Below are 21,964 nucleotides of genomic sequence, written 5' to 3'. Positions count from 1 at the left end.
GGGTCCAGGCCCCTCCTTGGGTGGCCTCGGACATGGGGGAAGCAGCCCCCACCATTCCTTCCATGGAGGCAGCTCCTCCCTGAGCTCCCAGAGGGGGCTGAGGCTGTGGGCGGGGCTGGCCGGGGCGTGGATTCCAGCCTGACGGATGGACGCACTGGCTTTGGCTTGGTGCCTAATCCTGCCATCATGTGTGACAACACCCTTCCGCCCTGAGAGGCGGAGGCAGATTCTCAGTCATGGTCACTCAGAGGGGATCCTGTGGCAGCCCTGCAGGGCTGACCCATCCGGGCGGTGGCGGAGTGGAGGACCACGGGCTCTCCCGCCTGCTCCCACCCCAGGGGCGCGCTGCGGGGAGATGGATGCAGAAGAGACCCACGGCGGGCGGCCGGGCCGGGTCGGACGATCTTCCTTTAATACAAAGTCGGTTTATCTACATACACAGGTGGGAAGGCCACCAGCTGCTTCCGTTTGACAAACAGTGTTGAAAGCAACGGCAGCCGCTCTCGTACAAAGAGAAAAAACTCACTTGCTCGGGGTGGGGCGTCCGGTCCTTCTGTTTGTCCCCAACCGGCCCCATAGTCCCAGGCAAAGGGTCCCTGATGGCGGGGCACACCTGGCACCTCCGAGGCTGGAAAGCGCTCGGGCTGTGGCTCCCCGACCCCGCGGGTCTGACCCGCCACTGGGGCCGAGTCCCCGCTGCCCACCCCAGGGCCACTTGATATGTCTGAAAATTTAAAAAAACAAAGTCGGAGACAAAAAAGCAAAACAGGAAGGAGAGAAACGAGGGGGCGAGGGCGGCCCCCGCGGGAGCGAGGCACAGGGCTGCCGGTCGGCACCGTGGAGAACGAGGCTGGGGACAGAGGAACAAGCTGAGCGGCTCGTTTTAAAGTCGCTGACCGGCAAGTCTTTTGTTTCTTATTAAAAAAAGAAAAAAAGGAAAAAGAAAAAAATACACTAAAAAGAAGAGAAAGAAAGCGTCACGGACACAGCCACAGTCTGAGGGACAGCTGGCCTCGCCCGGCCCGCGCCCCGCTGGCTCAGGGCCACCCGAGTGTCACCGCCCCCCACCCACCCCGGAGTCTCAACTTGGAATCGGAAGGAAACGAGGAATGTGCGAGTATCGTATCGAGGTGGCGCCGGGCGGGAGGTCGCGGGCGGCCTGGCTCTGGGCCGCGCAGAAGCACCGCCACCGCGTTCTGCCCTCCCCGGGGCGCCCGGGCCGGGTCCGAGCGCAGGCAGAGGTCGGCCGTGGCGTCGGGGCCCATGGCTTTAGGTTGCATAGTGGTCGAAGCTCCCCAGGTACTCCAGCGCCGCCTGGTAGCAGAACTGGTACTCGTCCTGCGGGGAGAGGCCACCATCAGTGCCCGCCCGCCCCGGGTCGTGTCCCCAGCCTGGAGCCTGCCCGCAGAGGTCCCCAAGCCCAAAGCCCTCGACAGGGGCCCCCCGCAAGGCAGGTGCTGGGCTTCCCCGCAGGCTGGGCCCCGCCACGCCTCCCTGGCCGCCCAGGGCCTGTCCAGGCAGCTGGTCCACAGGGAGGCAGGAGGCTGGCTTGGTTGTGCCCCTGGACATTCAATGTGCCCGGTGTGAATGTGATCTCAGGAAGTCCCCTCCTGCTCTGGGCCTCAGTTTCCCCACCCGTGTGTCTGATTTGTGAACTAGGGCAGGGTCTCTGGACGAACACGACCTCGCTGGGACTTTTGGGGCGTCTCTGTCCACTCCGAGAGACACTGTTTGGATTTAATGTACTGAGCCTTGATGTCCTCTTCCCACTCAAGGCAGTGGCTGTCTGAGATCCCTCCACCCAGAGATCAGGGTGGCTGAGCCCCTCTCGCCAAGCGTGTGTGAGGCCCTCCCGCCGTCTGTACCTCCGTCTGCACCATGGCCGGCCGCTGCGTGCGCAGCATCTTCACCGTCTGGAAGATGTCCACCACGCCTTCGTACCGCATTCGCTCCAGCACAATGCTGAGCGTGATGAACACGCCGGTCCTGCCCACGCCGGCACTGCAGGACAGGAAACGCGGTCACGGCTGGGGACTACACTCCCCAACCCCAAGTTGCACCGCCAGGCTCCGCCTCCCAGCCATGAGGCTCTGCCCCCAGCTACGAGGCCCCGCCTCCCCAGCCGGGCTGGGGCCTCGGGCGGGGCTGGGAGCCTCACCTGCAGTGGACGGAAATGGGGCCGTCCTGGCCAAACTGCTCCTTGGTCTTATGCACTTGGCCGATGAAGTCGATGAAACCCTCCCCCGATTTTGGCACACCCTGTTCTGGCCAGTCTGTGAACTGGAACTGTCGCACCGTCCGGGACTGGCCGTCCTGGAATGGCGAGAGGATGTCCGCTGCTGGTACCTGGCACTCACGGCGGCTTCCTGGGCACCAACCTCAGTCCCAGCTCCAGCCTCAGACCCGATCGGCACATCACCCGCCACTCCTTGACCTGGTGCCCTCCTCTGCCACTCCTCACCGCCCAAGGTGCCAGCGCCAGCCTCTGCCTTCACCCAGTGACACCACCTCAGACATCATTGTGTCAACCAGGATGGCAGAGCACGGGCTCCCTCCCACCCCCCCTCGTCCACTGCAGGAACGCTCGTCACACCTGAGCAAGGGCACCCTCGCCCTCACCACTGACCCCACTCCCCTCTCCCGGGCCCCCTCTCCTGCGGCCTCACCACCCCAGGCCCCTGCTGCCACCCTGCCTTCCACCGCGGTCTCTCCTCCTGCCACCCACTTTCTCCAACCCCATGTGGGCCAGCACGGCGACACACTGCGCGCCCACCTCCTGTGCTGGTCTGTCCCCCACTCAGCGGCTCTGTCCATTGGTCTCCTACCACGGACTGTCCACTCATCTTTCTAGTCCCCTGTGGCCAACGTCCGCCCTTCTCTGGTGCCACAGCTGATGGGCATCACGCTTGCTGACCCACTGCATGTGCCCCGTGGCTTGCCCACGTGTCATCTGTCCACATTCTTCTCTGCAAGCCTCCCCCGAACACGTCACCAGTCTGTCCACCTCCCTCCACCGATCCCTGGTGCCATCTCACCCCACTGTCTGCATCCTCTGGACCAGTGTCCCCCATTGTCCCACCCGGCCTTCCCCCGGTCCCTGGGGGCCACCTTCCATTGTCACTCTTCACAGTGGCCCTTCTCCCAACAGAGGCCACCACTGTTGTCCTATTGACGGGTCCCCATCATCCCTGGCCACTCCGCAGGGCCCTGTCACCAGCTCTCGCTGCCCTTGCAACCCTCTAACCCTCTCCCACAGGGAAAAGCCCCTCCTTCTTTCCTGATCTTCTTGGGCCCTTCCCCAGGGAGTCACGTCGGGGCACAGCAGACTCAGCACAGGACCATGACCCTCCTTCCACCCACCTGGTGGGGGAAGGCGGGCCCACCAATCACCTCTACTGACCACCTGGTCTCTGCCCCAGGGCCTTGGCTCTGACCCACTCCACCCCCTCCCTAAGGGAAGGTGGCGCTGGCCCCTGCCCCTCCTGGCAGCTCACCCTGGCATCCGTGACCTTGAATTCTCGAAGGATGTACTGAGGCATGTTGTACTCTGCCATGGGGTCCACCACGAAGTACTGGTAGCGGGCAGAGCGCTCAGCTGGCCAGTACTGGTGACACTTCTCCTGTTGAAGACAGGGCTGGGTCAGCCCCTGGTCCAGGCCCGGCCGCCCGCCCGCCCGCCCTCCATGGCTCCCGCTCACCCGGCCCATCTCGCGCAGCTTGGTGAGCATCACCACGATGGTGGAGTTGTTCTCCCAGAGCATGCGCCAGAAGTCCTCCGTGGTCTCTGCCAGTGGCCCCTGTGTCGCGATGTAGGCCTTCTGCTGCCTGCAGGACAAGCGGTGTGAGTGACCCCTCCCTCCAAGTCCACTCATGACACTCAAAAATATCCCCAGATGTTGCGAACAATCAGATGGGGTCCACTGGAAACTGCTGTGGAAGAGCCCCGCTGTGGCAGCAGCCATCACTAAAGGCAGAGCCAAAGACTCTCCTGCCCAGCCCCAGCTGCCTCTGTCTCCCACCAGACTGGGGACTGCGAAGGCAGGGCCACGGTTCTCCCAGGCCCGGACCCTGTGCGCCGCGGAGGTACCTGTAGCCGTCGATGAAGCTGGCGTTGATGTAGTCGGACCCCTCCACGCCCCGGATGGGCTGCAGGCAGACGCGCGTGCTCTCGTAGGGCATGATGTTCACCAGGCGGTTCTTGAACTTGTTGCAGGGCAGGTTGGCACTGATGAAGCGGGACGTGTGGGCCTTGGAGTTGGCCAGCCGCTGCAGGGAGGGGCCGCCAGGGCGGCTGTCAGGGCGTGGAGGGCACCTTGGATCCAAAGGACCCACGGCTCCTCTGGCCGCCGGCCCGCCCTCCCAGGGCGGCCGCCCACCGTCACCTTGAACTCCAGTTCCATGCCGGTGACGTGCTCGCCAGGCTCCACCTGCGCCAGCTTCTGGATGTAGGAGTAGAGGCTCCGCGCGGGCACCTCCGTGTTGCCGCAGCCCACGGCCTCCAGCAGCGCCTCGTGGATGAAGCTGTACTGGTCCTCCGTCTGCACCATGTAGTTGCGCTGGGAGCGCATGAGCGTCACGTGCCCGTACACGTCCACCGTCTTCTCGGGCTTGATGCGCTCCAGCATGGCGTCGATGACGATGAAGCAGCCCGTGCGGCCCACGCCGGCGCTGCGGGACAGGGGCGGGCATGCAGGGCGGCTGCAGCGGGGCAGTGGGCGAGGCAGGACAGTGGGCAGGGTAGTGCGGGGCGGGGCAGTGCGGGGGGGGGGGGGGAAGGGGGCAGTGGGCGGGGCAGGACAGTGGGCAGGGTAGTGCGGGGCGGGGCAGTGCGGGGGGGGGGGGGGGAAGGGGGCAGTGGGCGGGGCAGGACAGTGGGCGGGGTAGTGCGGGGCGGGGCAGTGTGGGGGGGAGGGGCAGTGGGCGGGGCAGGACAGTGGGCAGGGTAGTGCGGGGCGGGGCAGTGCGGGGGGGGGGGGGAGAAGGGGGCAGTGGGCGGGGCAGGACAGTGGGCGGGGTAGTGCGGGGCGGGGCAGTGTGGGGGGAGGGGCAGTGGGCGGGGCAGGACAGTGGGCAGGGTAGTGCGGGGCGGGGCAGTGTGGGGGGGAGGGGCAGTGGGCGGGGCAGGACAGTGGGCAGGGTAGTGCGGGGCGGGGCAGTGCGGGGGGGGGGGGAGAAGGGGGCAGTGGGCGGGGCAGGACAGTGGGCAGGGTAGTGCGGGGCGGGGCAGTGGGCGGGGCAGGACAGTGGGCGGGGCAGGACAGTGGGCAGGGTAGTGCAGGGCGGGGCAGTGGGCGGGGCAGGACAGTGGGCAGGGTAGTGCGGGGCGGGGCAGTGGGCGGGGCAGGACAGTGGGCAGGGTAGTGCGGGGCGGGGCAGTGGGGGGGCAGTGGGCGGGGCAGGACAGTGGGCAGGGTAGTGCGGGGCGGGGCAGTGTGGGGGGAGGGGCAGTGGGCGGGGCAGGACAGTGGGCGGGGCAGGACAGTGGGCAGGGTAGTGCGGGGCGGGGCAGTGGGGGGGCAGTGGGCGGGGCAGGACAGTGGGCAGGGTAGTGCGGGGCGGGGCAGTGGGCGGGGCAGCACGGGGCGGGGCACACCTGCAGTGCACCACGATGGGGCCTGCGTCAGGGGGGTTGCAGGTCTTGACCCTGCGCAGGAAGGCCAGGAAGGGCGTCGGGTACTCGGGCACGCCGTGGTCGGGCCACGCGGTGAACTGGAACTGGCGGACCTCGCGTTTCTCACTGGAGCCGTTCTGGGGACCACAGGGGCGTGGCCGGTGACTGCACCTCCCCCAGGTGCCCGGACAGCACTGCCTCCAGACTACCTGGTCCTGGAGTGCCCTGCTCGGCGTCCTGGCCTCCCCAGCACCTGGCTCGGAGCCTCCCACTCCCCCCCTCACGGTGGCCACCTAGGTCCAGACCTATCACTGCCCCCTGGACCACCACACTTGCCTCCGTCAGGGGGTCCTTCCACCCCGGAGCCTGTCCTCCCCCGCGGCAGCGGGAGGGCCCCTGTGAGCACGGAGTCAGGCCCTCTCTGCCCACAGCCCTCCATGGCTCCACCTCCCTCAAGGTTAAAGTCCAGTCCTCCCTGTGGCCCACAAGACCCTTCCTCTCCCCAGCATTCCCTCTGCTCCACCCATGTGCCAGGCCTGTCCTGCCTCAGGGCCTTTGCATGGACAGTACCCTCTGGAGGTCTCCACGTGGCTCCCTCCCCGCCTCCTCCAGGTTTCTCCGCTCACACCTTATTCTACAGTGAGAGTGGTCACCTCCCCGCGTGCTATCTGTATCTTGTCCATTACAGGAGGACATTTATCTCTGTCCCTCGGGTGTTCTAGTGCCCAGGTGGGGATGTGGCACACAGTCCAGGCTTTACATGTAGGAATGAGCTGAGAATTCTTAACTCCCTTTGTTCACCTGATCAGTGTTGTGGCACTCGGGCCAGGCAGGGGCTTGATGTCAAGGGCCTAGCCAGGTGTCTAGGACACAAGTGGTGCCAGTAGCACTTCTATTGTGATAATACCCTGGGTGGCAGAACCGTACCAGTTCAGAACCATCAATGCAGAAGAACAGGTACCATACTAGTATGGACAGCAGCCATCAGTTAAATATGTATCTAAAGGTTCTCTGTACCCAGCCCTGACGCCATGCGGCTGGCAGTATTACCCAGCTCCATCTGATAGCCCCTCTAAGGCAGGACCAGAACTCTGCTAGGGCCATCACACACCCAAATTAAGGGGGGGGCAGAGGTTAAGTAGGCCAGGAGGCCTGGGCTGCGTGCTCAGCTAGGCCCAAGGCTGGCTGTGTCCGGCTGGGGCAGGCCCTCTCGGCCGCCTCGTGGGAGTGTGGTCAGCCCAGGGCCATGCCCGGGTGGCTGTATCCTGGAGGGGCGCTCTGAGCAGGAGCCAGGGCCTTGGTCTTCCCCCGCCAGCCTGGGCCTACCTTGTGCAAGGAGAAGGTCCGCACGCAGAACGTGGCCAGCTCGATGGTGTCCAGCAGTGTCACCTGGATGAAGCCGTAGGTCTCGGTGCCTCGGTTGGGCAGTACTGGTCACACTTGATCTGTGCCAGGCAAGAGCGGGGTAAGCACGGGGCAGCCGGCGCAGGGCTCGCGGGCCGCGGGGCCGGGCCTCACCCGCGACTTTTCCTCCAGCCGTGTCATCATGACGATGGTGGCTGACCGCTGCTCCCACACCATGCGCCAAAAGTCCCCGAAGGTCTCTGGCAGGGGCCCCTGCGTGGCGATGTAGGCGTTCTGCCGCCGGTAGCCGTCCACGTAGTTGGCGTTGATGTAATCGCTGCCCACGATGCCTACAGCAACGGTGGCGGGCACCATGCCTCAGTGGGCTCACTCGGGCCCACCACCTCCTGGTGCTGCCCCACGTACTTCCTGTCACCCCCGTCACGCCTGGCTGCTAGGCACTAGGTATAAACGCCACACACTCTGTATGGTGCTACTGGGATACCACAGCCACTGGGGTCAGGTGGCCCCCGATGATGGCGCACTCTAGGGTACTGAGCGTCTTCTTGGGCTCCCCCCACTTGATGCTGTAGCACTCCCACCACCCAAACTGTGACAACCAAACACGTCCCCAGACACTGCCAAATGCTCCTAGGCAGCAGAACTCCCTGATCGCATCTACTTAGGAGGACAGATGGAGCTACGTATGCACAGCAGCCATCAGTTAAATACTTATCTAAAGATGCTCAACAAACTCCAGTGGACCAGGTCAGGTATAAACCAGAATGGGCCTCGGTGGCAGGACAGGGCAGTGTGGGGTCTGAGCTTTGTGGGCCAGAACACCGCGGCAGAGCCTGGGACCCGGGCTGTACCTTCGATGGGCTGGAGGATGACCCGGGAGTGGTCGTAGGCGATGACGTTGGCGTAGCGGTTCTTGGGTTTGTTCACCTCCAGGTTGGAGTGTTCCCACGTGAACTGCTGTCCGGGGTCAATGGACTGTGGAGAGGGCAGGAGGTGGGCATTCAGGCGGGCATCTGGGCCCCGGGAGGGTCGGGTGGGGCGCGGCTCACCTCGTACTCCTGGGAGAGCTTCAGGCTGTCGTTGGCTTTGAGGCGCTCGGTGTGCTCCGCCATGTCCCCGATGGGGACGGGAGGGTGGCTGAGCATGCCTACGGGAGAGCAGACCAGCCGGCGTCGGTCAGGGGGGCCGGCCCTGGGGCAGGCGGGGTGCTGGACAGTGTGAGTCGGCCATGGACAAGCTGAGGTTAGGGGGCGGCAGGGTGGCTCACGAGGGGACTGCTGTTCCAGTGCTGGCCGGTCCTGGTCCCCCCACCCAGCTGGGCGCGGGGCTAGAGGAAGGTCCCCAACGCCTCAAGCTCAGTGCTTCGTGGCAAGAAGCAGGCGGGTGGCTGGAGGGAGGGGCGGGTGCAGCCAGGCCTCGGGCAGAGCCGTCCCCAGGAGTGGCTCAGGCCCCACGAGGCCGCCGCCGCGGGGCCGAGGCTCGGTGAGTGTGCTGTGGGCTCCTGTCCCTGCGCTGGCTCGGGCAGGCAGGGGCAGCAAGGCCCTGTCAGACCCCTGCCCGCTCGCGGCCCATGAAACGGGTGGCACACTGAGACCCGCAGGTGGCCTGGACACTGCTGTGCAGACCCCCAGCCACTTCCCAAGATGCCGCGTCCCAGGGGCCTCGGGAGCCTGCCTGCCCCTGGACGCCTCCCGGGCGGCCCGGGTCTCACCCACGCCCCACGGCTCACACCCGGCCGTCACCCCCGGCCACCCAGGGCCCAACGGAGCAGACCCTGCCCTCCCCAAGGTGCCAGGGTGGGACAGGGGGGCAGAGGCCGGCCAGGAGTGGACGTGCGGACAGACAGGAGGCAGGATGGAAAACCCAGGGTGAAAACAAACGGGGAGGAAGCGAGAACAGACACGGGACTAACTTTCCACGGGAGACCCCGGCTCCCTGAGGGGGCTGCTGAGGCCTGAATCTGCAGAAACAGCAAACAAGCGATCAATGAGGACTCGGGCCGCCCGTCCCCCTGGCCAGGGGCACACCGGGCACACAGCCGCCCGGGCCCAGCCTGCAGCCTCAGAACTGCAAGCCTGCATTCCGCTGGCCGGCCAGGGGCCAGTGTTGACCCAAGGCCCCAGAGATTTAGGATCCTCTTTCTACATGTCCCCAACCCCAGCGCATCCTGGCCTTGGGTCCCCTGTTGAGGCCAGCAGAGGGGATATGGGGGAAGTGGATGCAGGATGGTGAGGGAGAAATTAGGAGGCAGGAGAAGGACACTGGGCTCATGCCATGAGCTTTAGGGAGGTCAGCAGCCACCAGTTAAACACACATTTACAACCCCCATTAGATGGAAGGAAACAGGACGATGTGAGACAGCCCAGAGCCAGGGAAGTAGGGGAGCAATGAGGGGTGACGTGTGAGGTGCTACAGGACCCCTTGAGAAGAATGCAGCCATCAATTAAACACCCACACTAAACCTAGATGACAACGGAAGTGACATGAGCCAATCCAGAGATGACAAAGAGAAGAGCACACACTAGGGGTGATAGAAGACACTGCACGCTCCCTTCAGGAGCCCTGCAGCCATCAGTTAAATACAAATGGTCAAAATCCCCAACTGGATGAAACTGAAGTGACATGAGCCAGTCCAGAGACAGAAAGAGAAAACAGTACAGTACGGTGACAAATGAGGCCCTGAGACTCACTCAGGATAACTGTAGCCATCAGTTACATAAAGTCAGAATCATCTGGATGAAACATGAGCCAGTCCAAACACAGAAAGAACACATTAGGGAGAGCATGTGAGGTCAGGCCTGATCCCTTCAGGCCTGCAGCCACCAGTTAAATACAAATGTTCAAAATCCCCGTTTGACTGGAAGCAGAGTTGACATAAACCAGTTGAGGGACAGATGCAACCATGCTGTGAACCCATAAGGAGAAGAGCAGTCGTCGGTTAAATTAAAAATTCCTTATTTAGTTAGAAGCAGCTGGCATGAGCCCATTAAAGGGGTAGAGAGGGGGACGTTTGTGATTCACTGTCCGTGATCAGGAACGAGAGCCTGATCAAGTTCTCCTCCAGGTGAGAACGCTGTCGCTCTGCAGTGACCGAGGGGCCCGGAGAGCACGGGCCCTGCCACCAGAGGGCAGGGGTGCAGGGTGGGCGATGGTGCTGTGTGTGTGCCTTGCTCGGGGCACATCCCTAGGCCAGTGTGCAGAAGGGCCGAGGACCACCCACGCTCCCACTGCACGGTGCTAGGGCTGGAGAGGTGGGGAGCACTGCTCCTCCTGATGTTCTTTAGGTTCCGAGAAGACAGCGACCCTCAGTTAAATACATCTTAACCCAGCCTTGCCTGTTGTGTGCAGAGCCACCTGGGAGTTCAGCCCAGGTCCACTCAGGGAGGGTGGTGTTTGGGAATCAGGGGTTTGGCTGCACCCACTGGTTGACCTGGGCTGGTCTGGGCTGTCCAGCCGGATGTCCCTCACGGTGGCCGTGTCCTCTCCCCAGCTCCCTCCCTGGGGTGGGGTCCCTCACCGGGGGCCCGGCACGTACCTGGGGTCTGGAAGTTGATGCGCCGCATTTCCACGGGGTCCTTGGGGTGGTGGGGGGCGAGGTCCGCGTTGTTCAGCAGGCATTTGGTGCGCGGCTCCGAGTCCTTGCGCTTACTGTGCGGGGCAAGCGGGGCCGCGGGTGAGCGCCAGGCGCCTGAGACGCACGTGCGCCCAAGCCGCCGCGTCAGGAAGGGCACGTCCGGCCTGGCGGCACCCTGACCGCCCTGGGCAGGCCTCCCTGGGCACCCGCCCCGGCCCAGGGGAAGGGCTGGTCCTCACCCGTCAGGCTTACTGCTCCGGCACCAGGCGCAGGCGGCGGGGGCGGAGAGAGGAGAGGTGAGGGCGGAGCACGACTGAGGCATGGAACCCTCTCAGCTTGGGCCTCCTCCCTGGGAAAGAGGCTCGTCCCTTCTGCGAGGACCCCACTCCACACAGACCTGCTCGGCCCCCCTTGGTAAGGAGATCACAGCCGGGGGCCAAGCGGAGGTTCTCGCAGGAGCCAAACCACTGGTCTGTCCTGAGTTTTGCCCCTGCCATCTCCCCAGGCTGTGTGACCTGGACCAAGTGGCTTAACCTCTCTGAGCGTCAGTTCCCCATCGGACCCACAGAAGCCTCTGGCTGCCAGCCCGAGCTGACCCTCCCCAGGAGGCCACCCTGCTCGGGGGGCACCGGGCTCACTTCTTGTACAGCAGAATGGCAATGACGATGCAGATGATGAAGACCACGGCCAGCACAGGCCCGATCACCCAGATGAGCCCCTCCTCGCCGTCCACGATGGGCTGGGGGTCCGGGTTGTCCAGCTGGAAGGGGTCTGAGAAGGGGCTGGCTGCGAATGTCTGCGGGGGGGGGGCACCGTCAGGTCCACCTTGGGGAGCCCAGCAGAGGCCCCCCGCCTGGGGCTGTGGCCCTCTCTGCTGCCCGGGCCCTCCCCACGCCCCCAGGTCCCCGCGCCTGGCTGGACGTGGCACTCACGGGCTCGCTCTTCTGCAGGGCGGCCAGCACAAACAGGACGTAGCGGTGGCCCGGCTCCAGGCCCCGGTTGTCGAAGCCGCCGTACTGCTTCTGGTCGCCGGGGTGGAAGACGGGCGGCAGGACCGAGAAGCGGGCGGCGACGTAGGGCCGGGGCGCCTCCAGCTGGCGGGAGTGCCGCAGGCTGCGCCGCTGCAGCCGGGCCACGTCCTGGACCAGCTGTGGGCGCGGGCGGGCGTCAGAGCCGCGGGACGCAGAGCCCCGGGGAAGCCCGGCCCCCGCGCGGCCACCAGGCCTCACCTCCTCCAGGTCCATGTCCTCCGGGCTGCCCAGTGGGGTCAGGAACTGGCCTCCGCGGGACTTGCGCAGGGGCACCATCACGATGAAGTAGCTCCTGGGGGGGGGGAAGCAGAGGGTCCTGGCTCCCGCGCCCACCCAGGGGCCAGCGCCCCCCTCACCTCTGGGCACCTCCGTCCCCCAGGCCAGCGCGACCGGCTCTAAGCCCAGAACTCCTGCCCCCGCTCGAGGCCCAGCCTCCATGCTCCCGTGTTCTTGGGGCCTTTACTTCTCCTCTCCTCTGGGCCTCCCGCCATCTCCACCCGCCTAGAACCTGAGCCCAGACTTCCCAGCGCCCGAAGGTTGCCCAGTGAAGGCTCAGGCGGAGGGCCAGGGACGGGAGGAGCAGGTCTCGGCATGATGGGGACCACAGCCAAGGAGCACTGAACTTTTAGCACAGCCTGTGAGGTGGGGCCTGTCCCTGTCTTACAGATGGGCACAGAGGTCAGGGGCCTGCCCTGGCACACAGCGGGCTGGGGGGTGGACGGGTGGCGTACTGCACAGGCACGGGGCTCTGGCCGTCAGGCAGGTACACCACGATGAAGCCCTCGGGGTCAGGCTTGGGGGCGACGCTGGGCTTGCTGCTGAGAAGGTTGAAGGCTGTCCAGGCGGTGACCGTCTGCTGGAGGCCACCGAGGCTGCTGCCACGGTTGGTCAGCACAAAGTTGTAGAAGGTGTGGGGCCTGAGGTGCGTGATGAGCTTCTTGGTGGTCCTGCCGTCCACGTCCAGCGTGAGCCCATTGTACTGGATCTGTGGGCCGGAACCAGCTCAGGGGCGGCCAGCTCAGAGCCCCTGCCGTGTCCCCCTTCTGCTGGACCTTGTGTCTGAGTATCAAGTGAGCCCCAAGCCTGAGTGTCCTGAGCCCCAACACTGAGTGTCCCTCACAGCCCTCATTCCTGCTGATCTGCAGCCCCAGCCTGGGCTCCAAGCCCCGCCTCAACCTCCGTCCAGCTGAGCCCAACCCTGACCCAGTCCTCGTCCCTGGCTGCACATCCATCCAGAGCTGACGGGGATCCCAGGCCTTGCCCCCCTCTAGGTCCCAGTCCCGACTGAGCCCGGATCCCAGGCTGAGCCCCCCTCTAGGTCCCAGTCCCGACTGAGCCCGGATCCCAGGCTGAGCCCCCTCTAGGTCCCAGTCCTGACAGAGCCCGGATCCCAGGCTGAGCCCCCCTCTAGGTCCCAGTCCCGACTGAGCCCGGATCCCAGGCTGAGCCCCCCTCTAGGTCCCAGTCCCGACTGAGCCCGGATCCCAGGCTGAGCCCCCTCTAGGTCCCAGTCCCGACAGAGCCCGGATCCCAGGCTGAGCCCCCTCTAGGTCCCAGTCCTGACAGAGCCCGGATCCCAGGCTGAGCCCCCCTCTAGGTCCCAGTCCTGACAGAGCCTGGATCCCAGGCTGAGCCCCCCTCTAGGTCCCAGTCCCGACTGAGCCTGGATCCCAGGCTGAGCCCCCTCTAGGTCCCAGTCCCGACAGAGCCTGGATCCCAGGCTGAGTCCCCTCTAGGTCCCAGTCCCGACTGAGCCCGGATCCCAGGCTGAGCCCCCTCTAGGTCCCAGTCCCGACAGAGCCCGGATCCCAGGCTGAGCCCCCTCTAGGTCCCAGTCCCGACTGAGCCCGGATCCCAGGCTGAGCCCCCTCTAGGTCCCAGTCCCGACAGAGCCCGGATCCCAGGCTGAGCCCCCTCTAGGTCCCAGTCCCGACTGAGCCTGGATCCCAGGCTGAGCCCCCCTCTAGGTCCCAGTCCCGACTGAGCCTGGATCCCAGGCTGAGCCCCCCTCTAGGTCCCAGTCCCGACTGAGCCCGGATCCCAGGCTGAGCCCCCTCTAGGTCCCAGTCCGACTGAGCCCCCCTCGGGGTCCCAGCGGAGCCTGATGAGAGCCCAGCAGCAGTGCAGACTGAGCCCGCTGGCAGCCGGCAGCGCACCTTGTAGGGTGTGGGCGAGTTGTAGTTGTCCGGGAACTCCCAGCTCAGCAGCACCGAGGTCTTCGTGATCATCTTCACCTTGAAGTTCTTGGGGGAGACTGGCCGGGCAGCAGGGAGAGAGCAGAGGAGAGGCAGGTGAGGGGCTGCGCGGGGCAGCGGGGCGGCCCAGGCTCCCTGTCCTGGCTGTGCCTGTGCCCACGGCCTTCCTGCCTGGCCCTGGCCCGGCCCTGCCTGCCCTGTCCCAGGCCCTGCTGCGGAGACGCGGCTGCAGAGAGAAGGTGGGGCGGCGGTGCCAGAGGCGATCCCACCTTTGCCTTCGCCAGCCTCGGTCCGACTCGCCTCGACGTCCAGGAGGAAGCAGAAAAGTGGCCACTTACCTGGGGGGGAGGGGGTGGGGGGGGCGCGAGGCCCAGTCCGGCTCTGTGCGGTGCCGTGCGCCTACCTTGGTCCCGCAGGAACGTGCGGTAGCGGACTGGGGGGCTGTAGGGGCCGGGGCCCCTGCGCGTGTGGGCTCGCACTTGGAGGTCGTAGGCTGTGTCGGGCTTGAGGCCCCGCAGCGTGAGCACGTTCTCGGCCCCCGGCTCGGCCGCCGCCGGCAGCTCGGTCTCTCGGGCGGGGCCCAGGGCGCCGGCCTCTCGCACGGCCACCGTGTACTTGATGATAGCGCCATTGCGCTCGGCGGGCACAGGTGGCAGCCAGCGCAGCAGGACGGTGCCCGCAGAGGCATTGCCGGCCGCCTCCAGGATCTGCGGGTGGCCGTGGGGCGCGTCCTCGGGGATGCTCAGGACCTCGGCCGCCTCCTCGCCCAGGCCGCCGCGACTCCGGGCGGCCAGTCTGAACACGTACGTGGCCCCCTTGTGCACGCCCGCCGCCGTGTAGCGGTCCTCAGAGGGCGCGAACTCCAGCGTGGCCAGGGGTGGCGCGTCCTGGCGGCCGAACTGCAGGCGGTAGCCCAGCACCTGGTCCTCCGCGGCGGCAGGGGGCTCCCAGCGGGCCAGCAGGCTGCCCTCGGGGGTCTGCTGCACCGACAGGGAGGGGCGGCCCAGCACTGTGGGGACATCGGGGCCACGTGTCACCCTGGCCTGGAGCACAGAGATGGGGCCTCCGCCTGGGGTCTCCTCAGAGCTGCTCAGGGTGACCTGGGCGCCGGCCTGGCTCACGACCCACCTCGGCCTCCCGAGCAGGGGACACGGGCGCGTACTCGACCCGGGGGCGCCAGGCTTAGGTGGGGAGGGGGCACCAACCCCGCCAGGAGCCTCGAGGGCCTGGGGGGATGCTGTGGATTTGGGCAGGTGGCAGTGGGGACACTGCTCAGCCCTGGCGGTCCCTGGGAGGGGGCGAGGGGAGGCCCAGGGGAGGCCCAGGGAGCTGCGGGCACAGCGTGGAGGGAGGGCGGGAAGGGGCGAAGGGTCAGAGTGGCAGCCAGTCCCTGAGGACGTGGAGCAGCAGGGCACAGCGCCCCCTGCCGCCCACGCACACAGCCAGCCCCTGCACGTCCAGGTGGCCTTTCTCCTGACTCAGCTCAGTACTGGGCCAGAGCCAACCCTGGGCTGACGGGAGGGCCCTGGAGGCGGAGGGGCCGGGCACCCCACAGGGTGTGGGGCAAGAGGGGGCTGAGGGGCCCGCCGGTGTGGGGCAGCGGGCCCCGGGTGCTGCAGGAGGCCGCCCTGCCCGGGGCCTGGCCTGCGGGCTGCGCACCTGCTCCCTTGGTCACCACCACTCTGGGTTTGCTGCGAGCACCGTCGCCCTTCATGGTGTAGGCGGCTACGGTGATGGAGTAAGCGGTCTCGGGCTGCAGGTCTGTGATGACCATTTCCTGTGGGCAGGGCAGGGGTCAGGACAAACCCCTGGGGAGAGCCTGCCCACACCTTCCCGCCACAAGTCAAGCCGAGGAGGCAGCACGCGGGGCACAGCAGAGACGTGCACACAAGCCATGCAGGGACCTGTTCACGCCTGTCCCCCTCAAGGCACATGCGGCCTGCAGCGCCCACTTGCCTCTGCGCTGGTGCCGGCCACCCTTGCCCCAGCCTGTCCTCCCCGCAGCAGCCAGAGGGCGCCTGTGAGCCCGAGTCAGGCCCCTCCTCTGCCCACAGCAATCCATAGCTCCCTCCAGGGGTCAAAGCCCAAGCCCTGCCTGCTGCCCACGGGCCCTGCACAACCGGCCCTGAACTCTCCCTGATTCCTGCCTCCTCCCTCCCAGCCACAGATCCTCACTGTGCCCCCAGCTCACCAGGCGGGGTCCTGCCCCAGGGCCTTTGCATGTGCTATTCTATGCCTCTGCACCCTGAGTCTGTCGGCCCCACGGAGCTGGGGGGAACTGGCAGGTTTTCAGGAACTCTGTCCCTAGTCTGAAACGGCTCTCAGGGCCAGAGACCGCAAGAGAGCTCACCCCTCCCCTTCTCATCCGCCCCGCCCCGCCCCAGGGACCCTGTCTGTACAGGAGCAGATTGAGACCGTGGGCGGCTGTGCGGCCCTGGGGAGTGTGACGTGGGCGCAGCGGCAGCATCTGCACCTTGGCCATGGGCACTGATGCCCAGCACACTGCCCAGAGAGCCAGCGTCATGTCCCCATCCCCACTGCAGCTGTGACCGACATGCATCTGGGTCTTGCTGATTCGCACCCAGCTCCCCGACAGGACTGCGCCCCGGGGAGGGCGGGCCTGGCCCCCGCACGCTCCAGCTGCGGCTGGTGCTCAGAGGCTGCCATCCATCTGAGGAGCCCTCCCCGCTGGGTCCCCCCTGCCACATGCACACACACAAGCACGGCCGGGCACACCTGGGAGCCAGGGGCACCCAGGTCAGGAGCTCGGGCAGAGGGTCTCCGGCCCCGAGCCCACTGTCCTCTCCAGGGGCCTGGTGGGAGGGGCTGAGCAGGGGCCCGGCTGGGACTCCCCTAGACTCAGGAGGGGGGTGACACAGGCTGTGGGGTGTCTGGGGTCAGTGCCAATTTAACATTAGACAGAGGAGCCAGATCCGGTGGTGCACACCTGTCATCAATCCCAGCGGCTCAGGAGGCTGAGGCAGGAGGATGGAAAGTTCAAAGCCAGCCTCAGCAACTTAGTGAGGCCCTAAGCAACTCAACGAGACCCTGTCACTAAATAAAAAATAAAAAGGGCTGGGATGTGGCTCAGTGGTTAAGTGTCCCTGGGTTCAACCCCCAGCACTAAAAAAAAAAAAAAAAAAAAAAAACAAAAAACAAAAGCAAGAACCCAGAGTTTTGGGGCTCTTGGAAGAGCCACCGTTTGGGCAGAAAGACAGCCCAGAGAGGGGCAGTGACTTGCCCCAAGCCACACAGTGATCCTGCTCTGCTTTCCGAGCCTCCAAGGAAGCGCTGGGTGGCACAGTGGCTCTGCAGGCTGTCCCCAGCACTGGCTCTTCTCCTGGTGGTGGGCCACATTAAGGACAGCTCGGCCCCAGGGAAACTCCCAGGCCAAGGGCGGAGCTGGGCCCTGAGTCAGGCTGGTGCAGACCCCAGAGGACGGAGCCCCAGGTGAGGTGTGCTGTGACCACTGGTCCTGCGCTGCCGCCGGCGCCAGAGCACACAGGGTCGGAGCTGGGCATCCGCCAGGCGCATACTCCCGGGTGGCAACGGGCGGGGGAGGAGACCCTCGGGCCCAGCGCGCAGGCAGGCTACTCACGTATTCCGCGGTGTCGTCCATCTCCCACTGAGCGGGAGGGCGGCAGGGGAGAGAGCAGGGAGGTGAGCGGAGGCCAGAGGCAGAGAAGCAGAGGACAGTGCCCCCCCCAGCCCCGGCCCCGCCCACCTGGGCATCGGCCAGCATGACGTCTTTGATGCGCGGTGGCCCGCGGGCCTCGGCGCCCTCCATGCGCACGTAGTGGACCTGGTAGCCGCGGATCTGGCCATGCTGCCGGCCGGGCGCGGGCGAGCGCCACAGCACGCGGATGGCCGTGGCGTTGAGCGCCTCCGCCTCCACCTTCCGCGGCGGCGCGCTGGGCACTGGCGGGCGGGAGGGGAGGGGAGGGGCGAGCGGGGCCGTTACCGGGGGCCGGCCCTGCCCCGGGCGGCGACACTGCCCGATGCCAGGATGCTGAGGGTCACCAGGCGCTGAGCGCTGGCCACTGGCCAGGAGGGCAAGGCCCCCTACAGCCCTCCCACGCCCCGAGGGGCCCTGATGGCACGCCCCAGTCACTGATGGCCACCCAAGGCCCCTAGGGCTAGCTCTCCAGTGGGGACACCGGACCCTCGGGGCTTTCCCCCTGCTGGAGGGGGCTCCCTCTCAGGGCTTCCATCCCTGCTGGACGGGGACTCATTCTCTCCACAGACGGGACAGAGGCTGGGAGAGCTGACTGTGACCAGCAACGGTCATGGCCAGGGCTTGAACTGGGCGGTCCAGCTGTACACTCCTGAACATCCAGCAGGTCCACTTGCACTGGGGATCATTTCGGTGTCTGGCACCTCAGAGCCTCACCCACCCGCTGGCCTCTTGGGCCTGTGAGCTCAGCCTCGTCTCTGCACCCAGGCCATCCCCTGACTTTGCTTCTCAGAACCTCGCAGCCTGTCACTGGCCACGTGGACTTTACACCACAGAAACCGGCCACGGCTACAGCTCAGCGTCCAGCCAGGCTCCCGGCACCTCGGTGCTGCGTCCTAGGCAGCCGACTCCCAGGGAGCCGCGAGCGGGGCTGATGCCAAGGTCTAGGGCTGGGGCTCCGGAGGCAACCCTGATCTGCTGGGGGCTGTGCGCAGACCATGGGCCTTCTATCACTGAGTGCCCAGGGGGAGGGGCTGCCAGCTGAGCCAGCACCCCTCAATAAGGCCGCCCAGGCCTGGGGCCCCCAAATCCACGCTCGGGGAGCCGGCTGCTTCGCGGCTCCCACCTTCTGACCACCAGCCCAGCTTTCTGAGATGGCGGCTCCAAGGCAGGGTGGGCTGGGCCTGGGGGGTCGGTCCGGGCCGGCCGGTGCTTACCGTCCTCGTCGGTGCGGATGACCACGGGCGAGCTCTCGGGCCCTGGTCCCACCTCTGTGTGAGCGACAGTTGTGATACGGTACTCGGTCCACTTCTCCAACGCCTCCAGCAGGATCTGGGTGGTGGTCGGGGGGATGCCGTTCACCTCCTTGGGTTCCGGGTCCTCCGAGCCCAGCGGTCGGTAGCGGACGCTGTAGCCCACCAGGGCCCCGTTGTGTGTGTCCGGCGGCGGCGGGCGCCAACTTACCAGAATGGCCGTGGAGCGCATGCTGGTGCACTTAACATCTTGAGGGGGGGCTGACGGTTCTATTGGGGGAGAGCGTGGGGGGGGTGGGATGGGCGGGGAGGGGCGGGGAAACAAAGATGGGAAGAGAAAATAAAAAAGAAGATGATAACAACAAAACAGAACCAAACAGAAGTCGAACCCAGAAGAAGCGGGTGTCAACCAAGGGTGAGATGGGCGGGTGGACGGGCGGCGGGAGGGCGGGGGGCTGGCCAAGAACACTGCGCTCACGCTCGGGGCTGCAAATGCCTGGCGCACAGTAGGTCTCAGCACAGGCAGCAGAGGTACCCATGCACTGTGACAAGGGGACAGCCGGGCACCCACCCACAAACTCCAGGCACTGGTCAGGGCTTCAGAGAGCAGGAGAAACGGCTGTTTGACTTCATCCTGCAGCCATGGGGACCAGGCCAGCACTGCGCCCCCGACCACGCCCACGTCCTCTGCCAGCGTTCAATTATGAGATATGGTCTTGGTAACTGTCGAGGCTGCCCTCAACTTGTGCTCCTGCCTCAGCCTTCAGTCACTGGGATGACCAAAAACATCTATATATTGAACACCTACTATGTGCAGGGCACCAAGCCAGGGGAATACAATAAGGCCCCATCTACTGGCACCTACTATGTGCTGGGCACCTACTGTGTGCCAGAAACCAAGCCAGGGGACTCTCAATAAGGCCCCATTTACTGGGCGCCTACTATGTGCTGGGTACCAAGCCAGGGGAATTGCAAGAAGGCCCCCTCTACGGGGTGCCTACTATGTGCCAGGTACCTACTGGGTGCCAGATACCAAGCCAGGGGACTCTCAATAAGGCCCCATCTACTGGGCGCCTACTATGTGCTGGGCACCAAGCCAGGGGAATCGCAAGAAGGCCTCATCTACAGGGTGCCTACTATGTGCCAGGCACCTACTGGGTGCCAGACACCAAGCCAGGGGACTCCCAATAAGGACCCATCTACTGGGCGCCTAGTATGTGCTGGGCACCAAGCCAGGGGAATCTCAATAAGGCTCCATCTACTGGCACTTACTATGTGCTGTGTACCTACTGTGAGCCAGACACCAAGCCAGGGGACTCTCAATAAGGACCTATCTACTGGGCATCTACTATGGGCTAGGGCACCAAGCCAGGGGAATCACAATAAGGCCCATCTACTGGGCACCTACTATGTGCCAGGCACTAAGTTAGGAGAATCTCAATAGGGCTCCATCTATTGGGTGCCTACTATGTGCCAGACACCAAGCCAGGGGACTCTCAATAAGGATCCAACTGCCGAGCACCTACTATGTGCCAGGCACCAAGCAGGGGGAACTGCAATAAGGCCCCATCTACTGGGCACCACTATGTGCCAGGCACCAAGCCAGGGGAATCACAATAAGGCCCATCTACTGGACACCTACTATGTGCCAGACACTAACGGGAATCTCAATAAGGCTCCATCTACTGGGTGCCTACTATGTGCCAGCCACATACTGTGTGCCAGACACCAAACCAGGGAACTCTCAATAAGGATCCATCTACTGAGCACCTACTATGTGCCAGGAACCAAGCAGGGGGAATTGCAATAAGGCCCCATCTACTGGGCACCTACTATGTGCCAGGCACCAAGCCAGGGGACTCTCAATAAGGCCCCATGTACTGGGCACCTACTGTGTGCCAGGCACCAAGCCAGGGAAACTCAATAAGGCCCCATCTACTGGGCACCTACTGTGTGCCAGGCACCAAGCCAGGGAAACTCAATAAGGCCCCATCTACTGGGTGCCTATTATGTGCCGGGCATTAAGTTAGGAGAATCTCAATAAGGCTCCATCTACTGGGTGCCTACTATGTGCCATCCACCTACTGTGTGCCAGACACCAAGTCAGAGGACTCTCAATAAGGATCCATCTATTGGGCACCTACTATGTGCAGGGTACAAAGCCAGGGGAATTGCAATAAGGCCCATTTCCTGGGCACCTACTATGTGCCAGGCACTAAGCTAGGGGAATCTCAATAAGGCCCCATCTACTGGGTGCCTACTATGTGCCAGCCACCTACTGTGTGTCAGACACCAAGCCAGGGGAATTGTAATAACGCCCCATCTACGGGGTGCCTACTATGTGCTGGGCACCAAGCCAGGGGAATCTCAATAAGGCCCCATTTACTGGGCACCTACTATGCGCCAGACACCAAGCCAGGGGACTCTCAATAAGGACCAATTTACTGGGTACCTATTATGTGCCAGGCACCAAGCCAGGGAAACTCAATAAGGACCCATCTATTGGGCACCTACTAGGTGACAAGGGCTTCACAGATACTATCTACTCTTATTTACTGAACCTACTGTATGCAAGGCATGGTGCCAAGGGCTTCACATATTTTATGGTAAAAATACGGTGGAGGGGTTTCTTATGGCCAAGCAAGTGCTCACTGAACACGTGGCCACACGGGACCAAGCGCTCACTCCTCTCAGGGCCCTCCTTGGCCTTACTCAGAGAAAAATCAATGCCCATGTCTTGAGCACCTACTGCGTGCCAGTTAGCATGCCGAGCACTTTGGAGAGTGATGTTGAAAGGGCCACTTCACTGGACACTGACTGTCAGGGAGTGGAGCTGGCTCCACGGGCCAGGTCCACATCACACTGTCCTGTCCTGAGGCCCTGCTGTGCGCCAGCCCTGGGCAGAGCCACCGCGGACCAACAGCAGCTCTCGCCTACTGAGCACCTGCCATGGACTGGGCGTGGCTACGGTCCTCTGAAGACCCCGATAGCAATTGACATTTGTGCAGCACCCACTGGGGCCAGGCACGGTGCTGAGGACTTTATCACCAACAGCAAGAGTCCCAACACATTAAGCACCTACTGTGTGCCAGGTGCCATACTAGGAGAGTGAATGGAAAACAAGCAGCTCCAACACACTAAAGCACCTGCTGTGCGCTAGGCACTAAGAAGAGCACCGCTGATCAACACCAACAGCTCATACCCATTAAGCACCTACTGTGTGCCAGGTTTTGTGCTAAGGACCTTACATAAAAACACTAAT

The 21,964-nt window shown here is 64.6% G+C and overlaps 1 protein-coding gene across 1 annotated transcript in view; it reads right to left on the bottom strand.

The window, feature by feature from the left end:
• Positions 1 to 402: 402 nt before the first annotated feature.
• The window catches only part of Ptprs (protein tyrosine phosphatase receptor type S), a 55,256-nt gene continuing 33,694 nt past the window's right edge, over positions 403 to 21,964 (bottom strand). The window contains 25 exon segments of the mRNA XM_077796612.1: positions 403 to 1,338; positions 1,866 to 2,001; positions 2,159 to 2,313; positions 3,495 to 3,620; positions 3,699 to 3,825; positions 4,088 to 4,266; positions 4,383 to 4,668; positions 5,594 to 5,748; positions 6,938 to 7,038; positions 7,041 to 7,056; positions 7,130 to 7,305; positions 7,828 to 7,951; positions 8,026 to 8,123; positions 8,889 to 8,936; positions 10,512 to 10,624; positions 10,790 to 10,801; positions 11,189 to 11,346; positions 11,483 to 11,698; positions 11,780 to 11,873; positions 12,313 to 12,566; positions 13,738 to 13,835; positions 14,180 to 14,785; positions 15,436 to 15,553; positions 17,501 to 17,694; positions 18,667 to 18,972. Of these exon segments, the coding sequence (XP_077652738.1) occupies positions 1,270 to 1,338; positions 1,866 to 2,001; positions 2,159 to 2,313; positions 3,495 to 3,620; positions 3,699 to 3,825; positions 4,088 to 4,266; positions 4,383 to 4,668; positions 5,594 to 5,748; positions 6,938 to 7,038; positions 7,041 to 7,056; positions 7,130 to 7,305; positions 7,828 to 7,951; positions 8,026 to 8,123; positions 8,889 to 8,936; positions 10,512 to 10,624; positions 10,790 to 10,801; positions 11,189 to 11,346; positions 11,483 to 11,698; positions 11,780 to 11,873; positions 12,313 to 12,566; positions 13,738 to 13,835; positions 14,180 to 14,785; positions 15,436 to 15,553; positions 17,501 to 17,694; positions 18,667 to 18,972 (3,965 nt within the window). The 3' untranslated portion in view covers positions 403 to 1,269.

Source organism: Urocitellus parryii, chromosome 3 (genome assembly GCF_045843805.1).
Source record: "Urocitellus parryii isolate mUroPar1 chromosome 3, mUroPar1.hap1, whole genome shotgun sequence".
Lineage (NCBI taxonomy): Eukaryota > Metazoa > Chordata > Mammalia > Rodentia > Sciuridae > Urocitellus > Urocitellus parryii.
This window is presented reverse-complemented; position numbering and strand designations above follow the sequence as displayed.